This window comes from Mobula birostris, chromosome 22, assembly GCF_030028105.1.
Source record: "Mobula birostris isolate sMobBir1 chromosome 22, sMobBir1.hap1, whole genome shotgun sequence".
NCBI lineage: Eukaryota > Metazoa > Chordata > Chondrichthyes > Myliobatiformes > Myliobatidae > Mobula > Mobula birostris.
The window spans coordinates 21,707,242-21,723,611 of NC_092391.1; the positions used below are offsets into that span (position 1 = coordinate 21,707,242).

Below are 16,370 nucleotides of genomic sequence, written 5' to 3' on the forward strand. Positions count from 1 at the left end.
TAAGGTGTAGCACCCTTCCACCTGGATCAGGGTCATGTGAAGTCATTGGAGCAGGCGGTGGATGGTCGTATGAGCAGCTGGTGCATATCACAAGTCCTGGTTATGCGACCACTGACACCAGGTTGGCAATCTCTGAAGAGTATTGATAATGGCTGGAGTCACCCAACTTGTAAAGACACTGCCCAGAAGAGGGTAATGGCAAACCATTTCTATAGAAAAACTTGTCAAGAGCAATCATGGTCAAAGACCATGATCACCTACGTCATACGACACAGGACATGATCATAATGATGATGTACTTATATGTGACTGAAGTTAAAGAATAAGTATATCTCAGAGTTAATGAACCTATGGTCTCTACTTCCCATAACTGCACAGACGCTCCACTCTTATCCACTACAGGGTTCAGATAAAAGTGACAAGGATTCTCAACAGATTCTGATGGTGGCTTTAACCACAGATCTCCTCCACCCACAAGGGCCATGGTGCCAGAGGTACCCACCACAATCCTTCACGGTGACGGACTCCTCGTCTCTCGAGGACGAGCTGGGCATGGTCCTGGATGGTGACCAAGGTGAGCTCAGTCTCTGGCTGTTTTCGATCAAGGGCTTGTTGCCATCTTGCATGTTGCCTGTTTCCCAAGATCCTCTAAGTTGGGGAACAAAGAATTGTTCATAGTCAAGGCTTTCTCCTTCTTTAAAAGAGAATTACACCAAAATTAAACACAGAGAAATAGAACACTGCGCCCAATTGGTCCAAGCTGGTTATTAAGCTCAAGGTAAATCGCTTCCCATCCAAGTCTGATTAACTCCTGTCAGTATGTTAGACCAGACCAAGGCAGACACAGTTACACATAATGTAATAGTTAACTATTATATGACAAAATGGTCACATATTACTGTAACACTTTGTTCTGCATTCTGTTATTGTTTTACCTCGTACTACCTCATTGTGTTGTAGTGAGTTCATCTGTATGAACTGTATGCAAGACAATTTTTTCCACTGCACCTTGGTACATGTGACAACAATAACCCAATTTACCAATGTATTATCATGCAAAATGGAGAGCAATGAACTCAGTATAAGGTATTGTGGGACTTGCAGTCATTGCAATTGAAAACTGTTAAGAAGGTCCCTCTTCAATTCAGGGGAAAACTGAACACGAGATCACATTGCACAGTCCCAGGGACAATCTGGTAAATATCACTAGAGCAGTCCATAAGATGATCAAGTAGCCACATGACCTGAATTTGCTGATGGAAAATGCATAAAAATTACCTGATTCCTTGTGTTCAGTGCAGAAGTTGCCTGAGACATTCAGCAGCTTTCTTGTTGCTGGTACAAGTTAAGCCTTTCATGATTGGAATGGGCCCAGGTGTTGAATGATTCCTTGGTCATTTGACATCTACCTATTCCTATCTCCCTGCTTAGGGTCAGGGTCACGTGAAGGCATGGGAGCAGGTGGTGGATGACTGAATGAACTGCTAATGAATATCACAAGTCCTAGTTATGTGACCACTGACACCAATCTCTGAAGGGTATTGGTAATGGCTGGGCTGACCTGTCTTGTAAGGACACTGCCCAGAAGAAGGCAACGGCAACCACTTCTGTAGAAAAAATTGCTGAGGACACTCATGGTCAAGATCATGATCACCCACATGATGTAATGATGACGAAGATGACGACTCATTCAGATGACATCACTCACACCCCTCAACATTTTTTGTATTGTCACCTTCACTGAAAATGATCAGGTTGGTGGAATAATACTGGAGGAGATAATCATCCTCTTTCCAAAGAATTCTGAGTTAGACTCAATCCAGCTCTCTGCGGGTACGGATTAGGACCAACCATCCTCCAAGTGGCAGAGTAGCTCTGAGGTGCTGGAGCAGTAAACATTGTCTATTCTTCAATCAAGGAAAAATGCAAGTATAATGATTGAATGTGCTTTGACTCTCTCTAGCAGGATGGCCAAACCTCCAGGAATTTCCCAGAGTCTTCATGAACAGAAGGTTCACTCAATGTGTCTGCAAGTAGAGAATGTGCTAAATTAGAAATTACTCTGTCTTCATATTTGTCTTACACATTTGACCACTTGTTAACAAAAAATATTGGAGATGGGAAAATGGTTGGTTGTGTAAAGTGCTTAGCTTGGGGATTCGCCCATAAAACTGGCAACACTGACATTGAGTGTGTACATTCTGTAGCACCTCAGTTATTCGCCAACACTCCGCTTTGGTCAGTGGAAAGCATTGGCCATCATGGATGTCAGAGATACAAGTTTTCACCAGCTATTTTTAGCCGGCATCACCTCACATTGACGCTCTCACTACAGCCACTTTACTTCAGGAGCTGTTCAGAAACCTTTCACAGGCAAAGTGAAGAAAACATTTCAGTGTCTCTCACATTGTCCAGCCTTCATTTGACAGTGCTCCTGAGAAGTATCATGGGATACTTTGCTTCATTAAAAGGTGCTATATAAATGAAAGTTGTTGTTCAAAACCAGTTCACATATGCATTTTGTTTTCTGCGTAACATTTTATGAACAAGATGAATTTCTGAAACGATTCCTACTTGAATGTGCTTTGGCATCCCAAGGTTATTGGTGGTGTGTGTTCCTTAAGTCTTAACTTACTCCCCACAAATACGACACGTCCTCAAACAGACGTGGATTCCGAATCATTCACATCTGGAAACTGAACTAAGCACGTGTAGCTCATCATTGTTTGCGTTGGGTAAGATAGCTGTCTGGGTGAAAAATCTGGGTTAGGTTTAGATCTGAAGAATAGCTGTTTGGGCAAAGGACCATTGAGAAGGTGCAAATCAGACTGAACGGATATACTATCAGAAAATGAGAGAAAGTATTGTGATGGGAAGAGAAAGATAGAAAATAAAATAAATATCACATAAGTGTGTGTGCAAAGTGGCAACACAAAACTGTTCCGCAGTTTTGTCTATAGCAGCTAATAATTTTCCACCTCAATATCTACATCTTCCGATGGTAGGCAGAATCTGTGTGGAAATATGGACCCTACAGCGCACCCGTTGTCACAATATCTATGAGAATAACACACAAAGGAAATACACAACTCTCAGTTTATGCAAGATGAGTCTATTTCCTGTTCCATTGGTGTTTCCAACAGCGTTACAGAGGGCAGCAAATTCCATTGCTAATACTAACAGTGAACTAAATTGTAGTTTTGCTAACCAGTAGCTGGGTGATATTGCAATTGACTGCCATGTTTGTCCACTTTGCAACGATGACTAGTTTTCTAAGGTGTTGTTTCACAAGTCAGAGGGATATCCTGAGGTTGCAAAATGATCTATGTAAAAGTCTTTTAGGTTTCATAACAACTTCATCTTGCAACATAGCTTGGATACAAACACACACTAAAAAGGTTGGAAATACTTAGCAGCCCGGGTAGTATCTGTGGAAGGAGAAAGAAAATTAATGTTTCAGGTCAAGTTCAAAGTTCAGGTTCAAGGATAAAAAGGACAGAAGGAAAAAACAAATGCAATGACTGTGTTAAGATGGAGACCAACTGAAAGTCAGAGACCAAAGATGTTGGTACAGTCTATGAGAGGATGAAGGCTTTTTATATCATTCAGTCTCTTCACCTCATCCACATCACAGTCATTGCCTTTGTTTTCACTGTTCCTCCCAGTTCTCTGCAGCTTAAAATCATTTTTTGCCTGAAGCATCTTAAAAAAGTGTGGAAATACTCTTTCTTTGACTCAGACCTTGGACAAGGTCATGCATTGGCTGGCTCTTTAAGTTGCTGACTCATGCCCACTTTGAAATACAGTGCTGTGGATCACAGACCGTTTCTTACTTTAAGAAAACTTGAACAGAAGGGCTTTTTCAAACCAGTTTCTCAGTTGGACAGTGACCCTACTTAATGACTTCATTCAGAAAATCAATTTAGTGTTAATATATCTTTAATACATATTGTCACCAATGAACCAATTGTGAGAATTTAATTGGAGCTCATATTAGCTCCCTTCATCTAGTGCCAATGCCTGTGGCCCTCAGCAGTCAGGTGCCACCAGTTGGATCCAATGGGAGAAGGTGGATGGGATTTGGTCTTGCAAGGAGCTGGCCAGTGCAAGGGTCTGAATCAAAGAAAGAGCATTTCCACACACTTTTAAGATACTTCAGGCAAAAAATAATTTTAAGTTGCAGAGACCTATGTCAGGGAGCACTCGTTGTACACTTTCAGATGCTCCAGGCTTATTGATATACTGTACTTTGTAGCCATTGTCCTGGGAAATGCAACAACAATTGGCACACACCAAGATTCCATGAACAACAATATGCAAATAACAAGCACATTAACTTTTAGTAAGCCTCCAACCTGACGGCATGAACATTGACTTCTCAAACTTCTGCTAATGCCCCACCTCCCCCTCGTACCCCATCTGTTATTTATTTATATACACACTTTCTTTTTTTCTCGCTCTCCTTTTTCTCCCTCTGTCCCTCTCACTATACCCCTTGCCCATCCTCTGGGCTCCCCCCACCTTTTTCTTTCTCCCTAGGCCTCCTGTCCCATGATCCTCTCATATCCCTTTTGCCAATCACCTGTCCAGCTCTTGGCTCCATCCCTCCCCCTCCTGTCTTCTTCTATCATTTTGGATCACCCCTCCCCCTCTCAAATCTCTTACTAGCTCTTCTTTCAGTTAGTCCTGACGAAGGGTCTCGGCCCGAAACGTCAACTGTACCTCTTCCTAGAGATGCTGCCTGGCCTGCTGCGTTCACCAGCAACTTTTATGTGTGTTGTTCGAAATTCCAGCATCTGCAGATTTACTCATGTTTGCGTTTAACTTTTAGTAACATTGGTTTGGGGGATTATTATCAGAATAACTCCCTTGATCTTTTAAACACACTTTCCATCTCCACGAGGGGATTCAGTTTAATGAATTGTCTGATTGACACAGCCTCCACCCTCTTTCCTGTGTAAGTTCTCACTGATCTGACTTGACACCAATGAAGGATTTCACTGTACGTTCTGATACTTCAAAGTACCAGTGACAGTAAAGCGAATCTTTAAGAATCTAATATTGAAGTCACTGAGAGACAGGGATACAGCACAGAAACAGGCTATTTGGCCCGCTGAGTCTGAAGGAGCCATGCGCCTGTTCTCTATCTGCCTTATATTCTGTGTTGTGTGTTTATTATGGTAAGCAGTCATGTGGGTGGGGACACAGTAAAGCGTAGGGTTCAGTTACAAATTCATGCTTTGTTCTTGTCAGTATCATTTAATACTGGAGCTGACAGATGTCTTGACTTTTGCAGACCGCTGGAAATTTATCAATCGTGCTTAACTTACACTTGGGTGTGCTTAAATTTTTGCTTCACTGATTGTACGTTTGTTAATTGCTAACAAAGGATTCAACTTTTTGGAAAAATCATTTTGTTGGAGCTGAGGGCGCACCGTGCAAGTCTATCTAATCTGTGGGGCCACTATAGAGTGCATGCTGACTATAAGTCACACATTTAAGCCTACCCTACATTAAAAAAAAGATCTAGTGCTTTCCCGGCATATATGGCGAATAAACTCTTCTTGGGCTTCCAGTTAGGTACAGGTATCGATAATAACTGAAGTTTCGAAGACAAACTTCATCTTCATCAGGGCTGATGATTGCGGCATTTTAGTCCAGTGGTATTTATACCCCATAGTTTGTCCCTCCTGATTGGTTAGTCCTCATCCAATCAAGTTTCAACTGTCCTACCTTGTTTACAATCAAATTCCAGTAATTACTTAGAGCGAGATTTTCGACTTTGTTACAATTCTTTTCGGGACCACCTGGTAAAGGAAGCCATTGAAATAAAGCTAGAGGAAAAGAATTTCAACAAAGTCAAGGCCTCGCTCTAAATAAGAACTGGAATTCGATCCAGGGTGGGAGGGCAGTGGATGTAGTGTATATGGATTTCAGTAAGGCATTTGATAAGGTTCCCCATGCAAGGCTCATTCGGAAAGTAAGGATCCAAGGAGACCTTGCCTTGTGGATCCAGAATTGGCTTGCCAACAGAAGGTAAAGGGTGGTTGTGGATGGTTCGTACTCTGCATGGAGGTCGGTGACCAGTGGTGTTGCACAGGGGTCTGTTCTGGGACCCCCCCCTCTTTGTGATTTTTATAAATGACCTGGATGAAGAAGTAGAAGGGTGGGTTAGTAAGTTTGCTGATGACACAAAGGTTGGAGGTGTTGTGGATAGTCTGGAGGGTTGTTAGAGGTTACAGCAGGACATCGATAGGATGCAGAACTGGGCTGAGAAGTGGCAGATGGACTTCAACCCAGATAAGTGTGAAGTGGTTCATTTTGGTAGGTCAAATTTGACGACAGAATATAATATTAATGTTAAGACTCTTGGCAGTGTGGAGGATCTGAGAGACCTTGGGGTCCGTGTCCATAGGACACTCAAAGCTGCTGTGCAGGTTGACAGTGTTGTTAAGAAGACGTATGGTGTGTTGGCGTTCATCAACCGTGGGATTGAGTTCAAGAGCCGTAAGCTAATGCTACAGCTATAAAGACCTTGGTCAGACCCCACCTGGAGTACTGTGTTCCGTTCTGGTCACCTCACTGCAGGAAGGATGTGGATACTATAGAGAGAGTGCAGAGGAGATTTACAAGGACGTTGCCTGGATTGGAGAGCACGTCTTGTGAGAATAGGATGAGTGAACTTGGCCTTTTTTCCTTGGAGTGACGGAGGATGAGAGGTGACCTGACAGAGGGTGTATAAGATGACGAGAGGCGTTGATTGTGTAGATAGCCAGAGGCTTTTCCCCAGGGCTGAAATGACTAACATGAGTGGGCATAGTTTTAAGGTGGTTGGAAATAGGTACTGAGGGGATGGCAGGGGTAAGTTTTTCACAGAGAGATTGGTGGGTGCATAGAATGCACTGTTGGCGGTGGGGTGAGAGCAGATACAATAGGATCTTTTAAGATACTCTTAGATAGGCATATGGAGCTTAGAAAAATAGAGGGCTATGCGCTAGGGAAATTCTAGGCAGTTTCTAGAGTTGGTTACATTGTCAGCACAACATTGTAGTCTGAAGGGCCTGTAATGTGATTGTAGAATTCTATGTTCTAGGTCCTATAAAACCTGATTGGATGAGGACTAACCAATCAGGAGGGATGGACTACAGGGGGGTGGGATGTAAATACCACTGGACTAGACATGGCCAGGCATCATCCCTGATGAAGGTGGCAGAGTTTGTCATCGAAACGTTGGTTATAATCAATACCTGTACCTATCTGGAAGCCCAAGAAGAGTTTATTTGTTACTCTACATTTATTTCATTGTTAATTGTCCCCACATTATCACCTTCTCTACACACTAAGTGCAATTTATGCATGTCTTTGGGATGTGGGAGGAAACTGGAGCACTAAGAGAAAGCCCACGTGGTCACTGGAAGAACGGGCAAACTCCACACAGACAGCGCCTGTGAGGTCAGGATTAAACCCAGGTCTCTGGCGCAGTTAGCCACCATGGTGCACTCGCTGGAGTATCACCCTAGAATGCGGCGCTCAGGTCTTTAGAAGGCTCCCCCCCACTCACAGCCCGAGACCCCATGGGCAAGAGCCACAAATCTGAAGGGCATTAATGATGAATTTTCCCAGACAGGGAGTAGCCCTCACAAACCTTGCACTGACCTTCTGGGAGAGCAGCATTTCTTGCCTGCATTAGCTCACACCAGAGGAATATAATTGCATGGAAACACAGCTGTCAACATGTTTTATGCTACAATCGGCTTATATAAATCTCATTGCACTTCTGCAGTAATAAGCTGTTCCTTTCCTGGCAGGGAACAACACAAAAACAGCCAGAAGAGCTTAACAGATTGTGCGTTGTCCCAAATACATAGAAATAGCAACACCATTATAACAGGGAAAGCCAGGAGCTTCAACCGAACATACAGTACAAGCGAATAATTCTGTACATATTTACCCACTCAGTCCCCATCTTACTTCCACTTCACTCTCTTCATCTGCCTGTCCCATGCCCTTGTGAACTCTAACATCTGAAAGTTTTGCTACAACTCTCGTTCAGAAACTCTCGCAGTCTATTTTTTTTTTTAACTTTGGCCCCAAATTTTGGATTTCTTAACTGATGCCATTGCAGAACAACTCTTATTTATATCTAATCTCCCCCAAACTTTAATTCAGATTTATTGATCACACGTACACCAAACCATAGAGTGAAATGTGTCATTTGCGTTAACAACCAACACATCCATGGATATGCAAGTGTCGCTACACATTCTGATGTCAACATAGCATACCCACCAAACTCAGTGGAATAACACCGGACACAACAAAACAGAACATACCTAGCAAAAACAGCGAAACAAGCCCCTTTCCTCCCCCTCTCCCACTCACCCACCCACACAGGCCTCCAACCCAGGACAGGTAGTCTTTGGCGTCCAGCCTCCAGGGGACTCGTGGATTCGCAGCCATTGGGCCCTGAATTCCCCAGTGGGCTTGCAGAGATTCGCAAATTTGGATGATTTTGGCTTTCATTTTTAACATTTGCTTCACACCATTGGTTTTTAATGAAAGATATTGAAGAACTCAATTTATACATACTTCCACAAAGAGGAGAGCAGTTTGGAAGTTTGATGCTATGGAGTCTCTTAAAACTTTGGTTTATTTCTAAAAGAAATAGATTTTAAACGTTTCTTCTTTAAGAAAAGAGTATGTAGCATGGTATTGTTCCGAGATCCTGAGAGCTGGGCAGAGGGTTTTGTGCTCAACATCCCACTATAGAGTGTTGTAGTGACAAAGGGCTCCCCCTCTCATACACTGCAGTCTACTCACCAGGGCATGGTGCTCTTGCCACTGAGACAGGACCATAAGACCACAAGATATAGGAGCAGGATTAGGCCATTTGGCCCATCGAGTCTGCTCTGTCATTTCATCATGGCTGATCCATTTTCCCCTCTCAGTCCAATTTCCTGACTTCTCCCTGTATCCCTTCATGCCCTGACTAGTCAAAAATCTACCAACCTCTGCCTTAAATATAAGCCTCCATAACTGCCAGTAGCAATGAATTCCACAGATTCACCACCATCTGACTAAAGAAATTCCTCCTCATCTCCGTTCTAAAAGGACGCCCCTCTATTTTGAGGCTGTGTCCTCTGGTCTTAGACTCCGCCACCATAGGAAACATCCTCTCCACCTCCACTCTATCGAGGCCCTTCAGCATTCAACAGGTTTCAATGAGGTCACCCCTTATTCTTCTAAATTCCAGTGAGCAGAGGCGCAGACGTTCCTCATATGACAAGCTGTTCGATCCTGGAATCATTTTCATGAACCTCCTTTGAACCTTCTCCAAAGTCAGCACATCTTTTCTTAGATAAGGGGCACAAAACTGCTCACAATACTCCAAGTGAGGCCTTTCACAAACATCACTGTAAATGATAACATGGTCAATGCCATTTTGCCATCTTGCTGTGTGCAAATTGCCATCTGCTGTATTCCCTATATTACAAGCAGCAGTGTAGCAATGTGCCAGGAACTTAAATCAGGTTCATCCACACCTTCCATTGGCAAGGTCAAGGCAGCAGAGGATGGGGAACAGAGTTCTCTTGCCGTTTGTGCTCACCTCAGGGTTAAGATCTTGGAATCACTGTGGGATTACCTTCACCACATGGACTCTGATAACTGAAGGACCAGACCGCTGAGGAAACAGTCATAGTCATAGTCATACTTTATTGATCCCGGGGGAAATTGGTTTTTGTTACAGTTGCACCATAAATAATAAATAGTAATAGAACCATAAATAGTTAAATAGTAATATGTAAATTATGCCAGTAATTAATATGTAAATTATGCCAGTAAATAAATCCAGGACCAGCGTATCGGCTCAGGGTGTCTGACCCTCCAAGGGATGAGTTGTAAAGTTTGATAGCCACAGGCAGGAATGACTTCCTATGACGCTTAGTGTTGCATCTTGGTGGAATGAGTCTCTGGCTGAATGCACTCCTGTGCCCACCCAGTACATTATGTAGTGGATGGGAAACATTGACCAAGATGGCATGCAACTTAGACAGCATCCTCTTTTCAGACACCACCATCAGAGAGTCCAGTTCCATCCCCACAACATCACTGGCCTTACGAATGAGTTTGTTGATTCTGTTGGTGTCTGCTACCCTCAGCCTGCTGCCCCAGCACACAACAGCAAGCATGATAGCACTGGCCACCACAGACTCGTAGAACATCTTCAGCATCATCCAGCAGGAGACGGCTCTGACCCTTCTTGTAGACAGCCTCAGTGTTCTTAGACCAGTCCAGTTTATTGTCAATTCATATCCCCAGGTATTTGTAATCCTCCACCATGTCCACACTGACCCCCTGGATGGAAACAGGGGTCACCGGTACCTTAGCTCTCCTCAGGTCTACCACCAGCTCCTTAGTCTTTTTCACATTAAGCTGCAGATAATTCTGCTCACACCATGTGACAAAGTTTCCTACCGTAGCCCTGTACTCAGCCTCATCTCCCTTGCTGATCAATGAGCAACGAATTCTAGTCACCTCATTTGGGCTGGAATGTGGTTTGGAGACACATTGAGATAATACACAGTGCTGGTTCGATACAGTCGGGTTTTAGCTTTTCTTTGATGTTGGAGGTCTGTCAATAAAACTGGTTCACTTATAACTGGGCCAAGGGGCATGAATACCAACAGCCATTTAACAAACCTGAGTGACACTAGTGCAACCATGGTATAACATCAGTACGTTTGATTTACTGAAACAGGGCACAGTAACACAGCCGGTGAAGCTGCTGCCTCACAGCATCAGAGACCCCGGTGGCGTCTCGCTCTGTGACTGTGTGGCCTTTCTCGGGACTCTCATCCCAAATTGCTATGGTTGGCTGGCTGCTAATTGATCACTGTCTACCGTCCAGAGGGTGTGTGGGAGATGAGACTGTGGGAAAATAAAGAGGGTTTTTTGGATGGAGTGTGGGCTGTTTCCACGTTGTGTGACACTGAGAAACCAGATCTCCTTTCACAAACTCCCTCGCTGCACGGCTCAATGTGTGGTGGGATCAGAGAGGACTGGAGTCAGCGGGGAGGGATGGATTCAGGAGTGGGGGGTGTGGAAGGTGATGGGGGCGAGTCAAGTGGGAGTGACGTAGTCAGGAGATGCAGTGGAGTAAGGCCGCAGAATGGAGTGGAGAGTAGCACAAGTCCTTGTCGGTGTTTGCTGAAACACTTAGCAAATCAGAAGCTAAGGGTTTGGTGGGGCTGAGAATTAGGGGATTATGGGCATAGGCAGAAACACCTTTACAGAATAAACAAAAATGTTGGGTTGGTCGGAGAAAAAGGCGTAAAGTAAGAAGGGAAAGAATTATATTGACTCAACTTAGAATTGGGCATACTACGCTTTAATTATTCCTCATATCTTGTTGAAAACGTCAGTCTGGGGTGTGTAGGTTTTGTCATCATTCAACACATTATTTTACCATAGGAAGCATGCAAGGTTGAAAGGAAGCAAATGCAGGCTGCACTATTAGCTTTGGGGGTGGATCATTTTCATCTTAAAACTTTACTAAGTTATGGAACAAACATCAAAGTTGCTGGTGAACGCAGCAGGCCAGGCAGCATCTCTAGGAAGAGGTACAGTCGACGTTTCAGGCCGAGACCCTTCGTCAGGACTAACTGAAAGAAGAGCGAGTAAGAGATTTGAAAGTGGGAAGGGGAGGGGGAGATCCAAAACGATAGGAGAAGACAGGAGGGGGAGGGATGGAGCCAAGAGCTAGACAGGTGATAGGCAAAAGGGATAAGAGAGGGTCATGGGACAGGAGACCTAGGGAGAAAGAAAAGGGGGAGGGGGGAAAACCCAGAGGGACAGGAGGCCCAGGGAGAAGGAAAAGGGGAAGGGGGGGGAAACCAGAGGATGGGCAAGGGGTATAGTGAGAGGGACAGAGGGAGAAAAAGGAGAGTGAGAGAAAGAATGTGTGTATACAAATAAATAACGGATGGGGTACGAAGGGGAGGTGGGGCATTAACGGAAGTTAGAGAAGTCAATGTTCATGCCATCAGGTTGGAGGCTACCCAAACAGAATATAAGGTGTTGTTCCTCCAACCTGAGTGTGGCTTCATCTTTACAGTAGAGGAGGCCGTGGATAGACATATCAAAGTGGGAATGGGACGTGGAATTAAAATGTGTGGCCACTGGGAGATCATGCTTTCTCTGGCGGACAGAGCATAGGTGTTCAGCGAAATGATCTCCCAGTCTGCGTCGGGACTCGCCAATATACAGGAGGCCACATTGGGAGCACCGGACACAGTATGTAGTCTCCAACCTGATGGCATGAACATTGACTTCTCAAACTTCCGCTAATGCCCCACCTCCCCCTCGTACCCCATCTGTTACTCCCATCATTTTGGATCTTCCCCTCTCCCTCCCACTTTCAAATCTCTTACTAGCTCTTCTTTCAGTTAGTCCTGACGAAGGGTCTCGGCCCGAAACGTCGACTGTACCTCTTCCTAGAGATGCTGCCTGGCCTGCTGCGTTCACCAGCCACTTTGTTGTGTGTTGCTTGAATTTCCAGCATCTGCAGATTTCCTCGTGACTAAGTTATGGAAGTGACTTCGATTTAATCCACAATATTGTCTTTCATTATTTACAATCTATAGGGCTTTTGGGGATAATTGAGTATTCATTGGTAAAGAACTAGTCAGGGTTTTATTTCCCAACTCTCCACGCCACACTCCAGTCCAGTTGGTGGCACTGATACACCTTTAAGTTGGACTGCCAACCGCCATTAAAAGTCAGAAGAAGTGTTTGTTGAAGAAAGGGGAAAGAAACGTTCAAGAGTGTGGGATTGCAGGAACAGCCACAAATGGATATTTCCTTCAGGAAATGGGCAGTGCCCAGCTACGTCCTAAGATTCCAGAAAGAGCCAACAAGAGGATGAAGCCTGTTCCTGTTATCCTGAAAACCTCTGCGTTTCAGGGGACTAGTGAGTACGTGCAGATACAGCTGTACACAGGTCTGAACGGAGCGTACCAGTTCAACGAGCACCCACAACAAACACTTTGCTGCATGATAAGCCCTCAGGGACAACTCACACCCAGCTCTGCCAAGATGACGTGGCAGCCAGTAACACTTCAAGCAGCAAACGGCTTGGATGAGCAATGTGGTGTCCTGAGTTGTGAATCCACCCACTGTCATCTCTGGATCAGAAACCAAGTGAATCCTGTGCAAGGCTGAGGAAACCGTGCAGCTTCCATCAATGTTCACTGGCGGCAAGGAAAGATGATTATTGTTTCATTTAAAGTCACTTTTCAGGCAGACAACATTGAGATCATTCCTGAACTGACCAACATTGCCCCACTTCCTCGTCGTCCCTTCCCCTCCAGTGCCTGCCACTGCCTCCTCAGAGCCAGCCTGCTCCAAGCCCAAGCACCAACACTCAATTTGGTAAGAGTGCCGGGGCAGATTGTTTCTGAAGCAAAGCCGACAGCATAAGTGATCTTGATCCCTGAAGGGGGGAAGCTGGCGAGTTAAAATCTGGGGCAAGTGTTTCTACTGTCTAATCCAACTGCAGTTGTAAGCGATCAAACAATCTCCTTAAAACTGATCTCCTGCAGTATTAAGCATCACAATATCTATTGTTTGGGGAATATGCATTAAAAATATTAATAGATAGAAAAAAAAATCTGCACGAATTTATTGGTGCCTGAGAAAAGCAGCTCCAAGTATTCAGCAGATTAGTAAAAGAACCTTTCACTTCAGTGCCTCTCTTACTGAAATTAATTTGATGACATAAGCCCTGGAGACACAAACCATCACCAGTCCGGGGAAGTAGTATCTGATGTTAAGATTATTAAGCTCTTTCCTCAACCCTCACTGATCTGCCATTAAGTGGTCTTTTGGTTCAAAGAAAGATTATGTTGTTTTGCATCAATTTTAAAAAGCAATATACTGACAATGTGCGTTCACTTCAGACAGTGGAACTGTTTTTGTTTGAAAGCTCCAGCCATTTCCTGATTCTAGACCATTCCCTTCAACCACACTTACTCAAATTTTATTTTTCTGATTTAGAGATTCAGCATGTTAACAGGCTCTTGTGGCCTAATGATCCCGCGTCGTCACCACATGACAAGTTAACTTACTAACCCCTGTGTCTTTGGAATGTGGGAGGGAACCAGAGCACCTGGAAGATACCCACGCAGTCGCAGGGAGGATGTACGAACTCCTTACGGGCAGCAGCAGGACTTGAACCTGAGTCACTGGACTGTAACAGTGTACTGCTAGCCACGACACTACAGTGCCACCCCCAATTACAGAGGAGGAGCAGCCCAGGGACTGACCTTTCAGCCCCTCTGACACGTGTCAGCCCTTCAAATGGAGCACACATCAGGAGGCCATTGGCAGAAGCAGAGGCTGATACTGATTACAGGAGGCCACTCGGCCCATTGTGGGGCTATCCATATTGACACCATTGGAAGGGTGGGAATGTAGACACTCAGCACAGCCATTAGGTGATGCTCTCATCGTCTCTAGTGGACTGAAAATGAGCGTGCAATTTGACACCTCAGCAAAGACAGTTAGATCAAAGGACTAAGTCACAATTGGGGCAGGCTTCCAGACGGCAGGTAAATTGGCATGCAACAGAGCATAGGTAAAGAGGGAAGACAGGTAAAATTCCTGAGGCTGGAGGAAAAGTGGAGAGTTGGAGGAATGACAGGGCACAGGGAAGGGTAACAGCACAGACCTGCATCTTACGGGCTTCGAGACCCAAGAGAAATGAGAATGCTCCACCAGAGGCGAGTACTGGCCATGCACTAATTGAGATGCTTCTGCCCAGACAGTCTAAGTGACGATAGGTGATGCAGAAAGTCAGGGAAAACCACTCTGCCACCACAGCTGCCATTAAACTTCTCCTGGTTTTCCCAACATCTGTTTATGTGAAGCGCAGGCAATAGTACAGTTCAACATTAGCAATAATATAATTCAACTTGTTACACAAGCCACTTTCATAAAACACAAACCACCACCTATTAAGAACGAAATTACACCCCAAGTCACAATTGCTGTTGTGTCCAGTCCGATAATCTCCAGACAGAGAAAGGCTTTTTCATTAAATAGATGCTAAGGCACTTTTCTACTCCAGCCTGAATCTTAAGCTTCTGATTAATCCCTCAGGGAATCTGCTCTGGTTCAAGTTATAATACTTTCGCCAAATAAAGGACTACAGCAAACAGATGAGCTGATATTCAGGGCTAATGAACGAGAGGTAAATGATCGAGCGTTTCAATATTAAGTAGACACACTCAGTTGTCACTTCTTTAGGCACACCTGTACACCTGCTAGTTAATGCAGATATCTAATCAGCCAATCAGGTGGCATTAACTCAATGCATAAAAGCATGCCGACATGGTCAAGAGGTTCAGTTGTTGATCAGACCAAATATCAGAATGGGGAAGAAGTGTGATCTAATTGACATTGACCATGGAATGATTGCTTGTGCCAGACAGGGTGGTTTTGAGTATCTCAGAAACTGATGGCCTCCGGGGATTTTCACACAGAAGTCTCTAGCGGTCGCAGAGAATGGAGCCAAAAACAGACAAACATCCAAAGCGCGGAGAAAACATCTTTTTAATGAGAGAGGCCAGAGGAGAATGGCAGGACTGGTTCAAGCTGATAGAAAGTTGGCAGTAACTCAATACAGCGGTGGTGCGGAGTCTGAGCATATCTGAATGCACAGCATGTTGAACCTTGAAGTGGATGGGCTACCACAGCAGAGGAGCAGACTGAGTTCCACTCCTCCACCTGATCAACTGGCCACTGAGTGTGTGATTACCAACTGACAGCTGTATTTTGTTCTGAGGGCTTATGGCACAAGTTTTGACAAAAGGCTATTGCCTATAATGTGCATCAGTTGTCCTTTGAGTGCTCCGCCTGAGGGGTAAATCCTGCAGAATGGCTCTGTGGTTCCTCTGTGCCTAATTCGAACCTTGATTTGACAGCTCCTCCAGACAATGGCACGTCTGACAGTGCTGCACTCCCCAAGCACTGGAGCTGTTCAACACCCAGGGGTGTGCGTCTGAGGTCTGTGGGCTGGGATTGAACCCACAACCTTCTGATTGCAAAGCTGAGCATTACCCATGGAGCCAGGACAGCAGGAGCTGCTAGCGAGGGCACAAAACGTTGAAGGGAGTGGGTGATGGAGAGGCGGAGAGTCCAGGAATCCAATGTCTGGGCATTTTCCCCAACCCCCCCCCCCCCCCCACCACCACCACCACCACATTTGTATCTCAGCCCAGACCACATCCTTGGGGCAAACCACCCCTCCATATGGGAGCTGTGGATGCTCCAGGAGATGGTGCAGATAGTCCACACAATGGCCATTCAAG

The 16,370-nt window shown here is 44.9% G+C and overlaps 1 protein-coding gene across 1 annotated transcript in view; it reads right to left on the bottom strand.

The window, feature by feature from the left end:
- Positions 1–16,370, bottom strand: part of LOC140186416 (uncharacterized) — a 127,712-nt gene that overhangs the window by 57,992 nt on the left and 53,350 nt on the right. Inside the window, exon 11 of the mRNA XM_072240683.1 lies at positions 503–648. Coding sequence (XP_072096784.1) covers positions 503–648 — 146 coding nt within the window. The remainder of the gene's footprint in view (positions 1–502; positions 649–16,370) is intronic.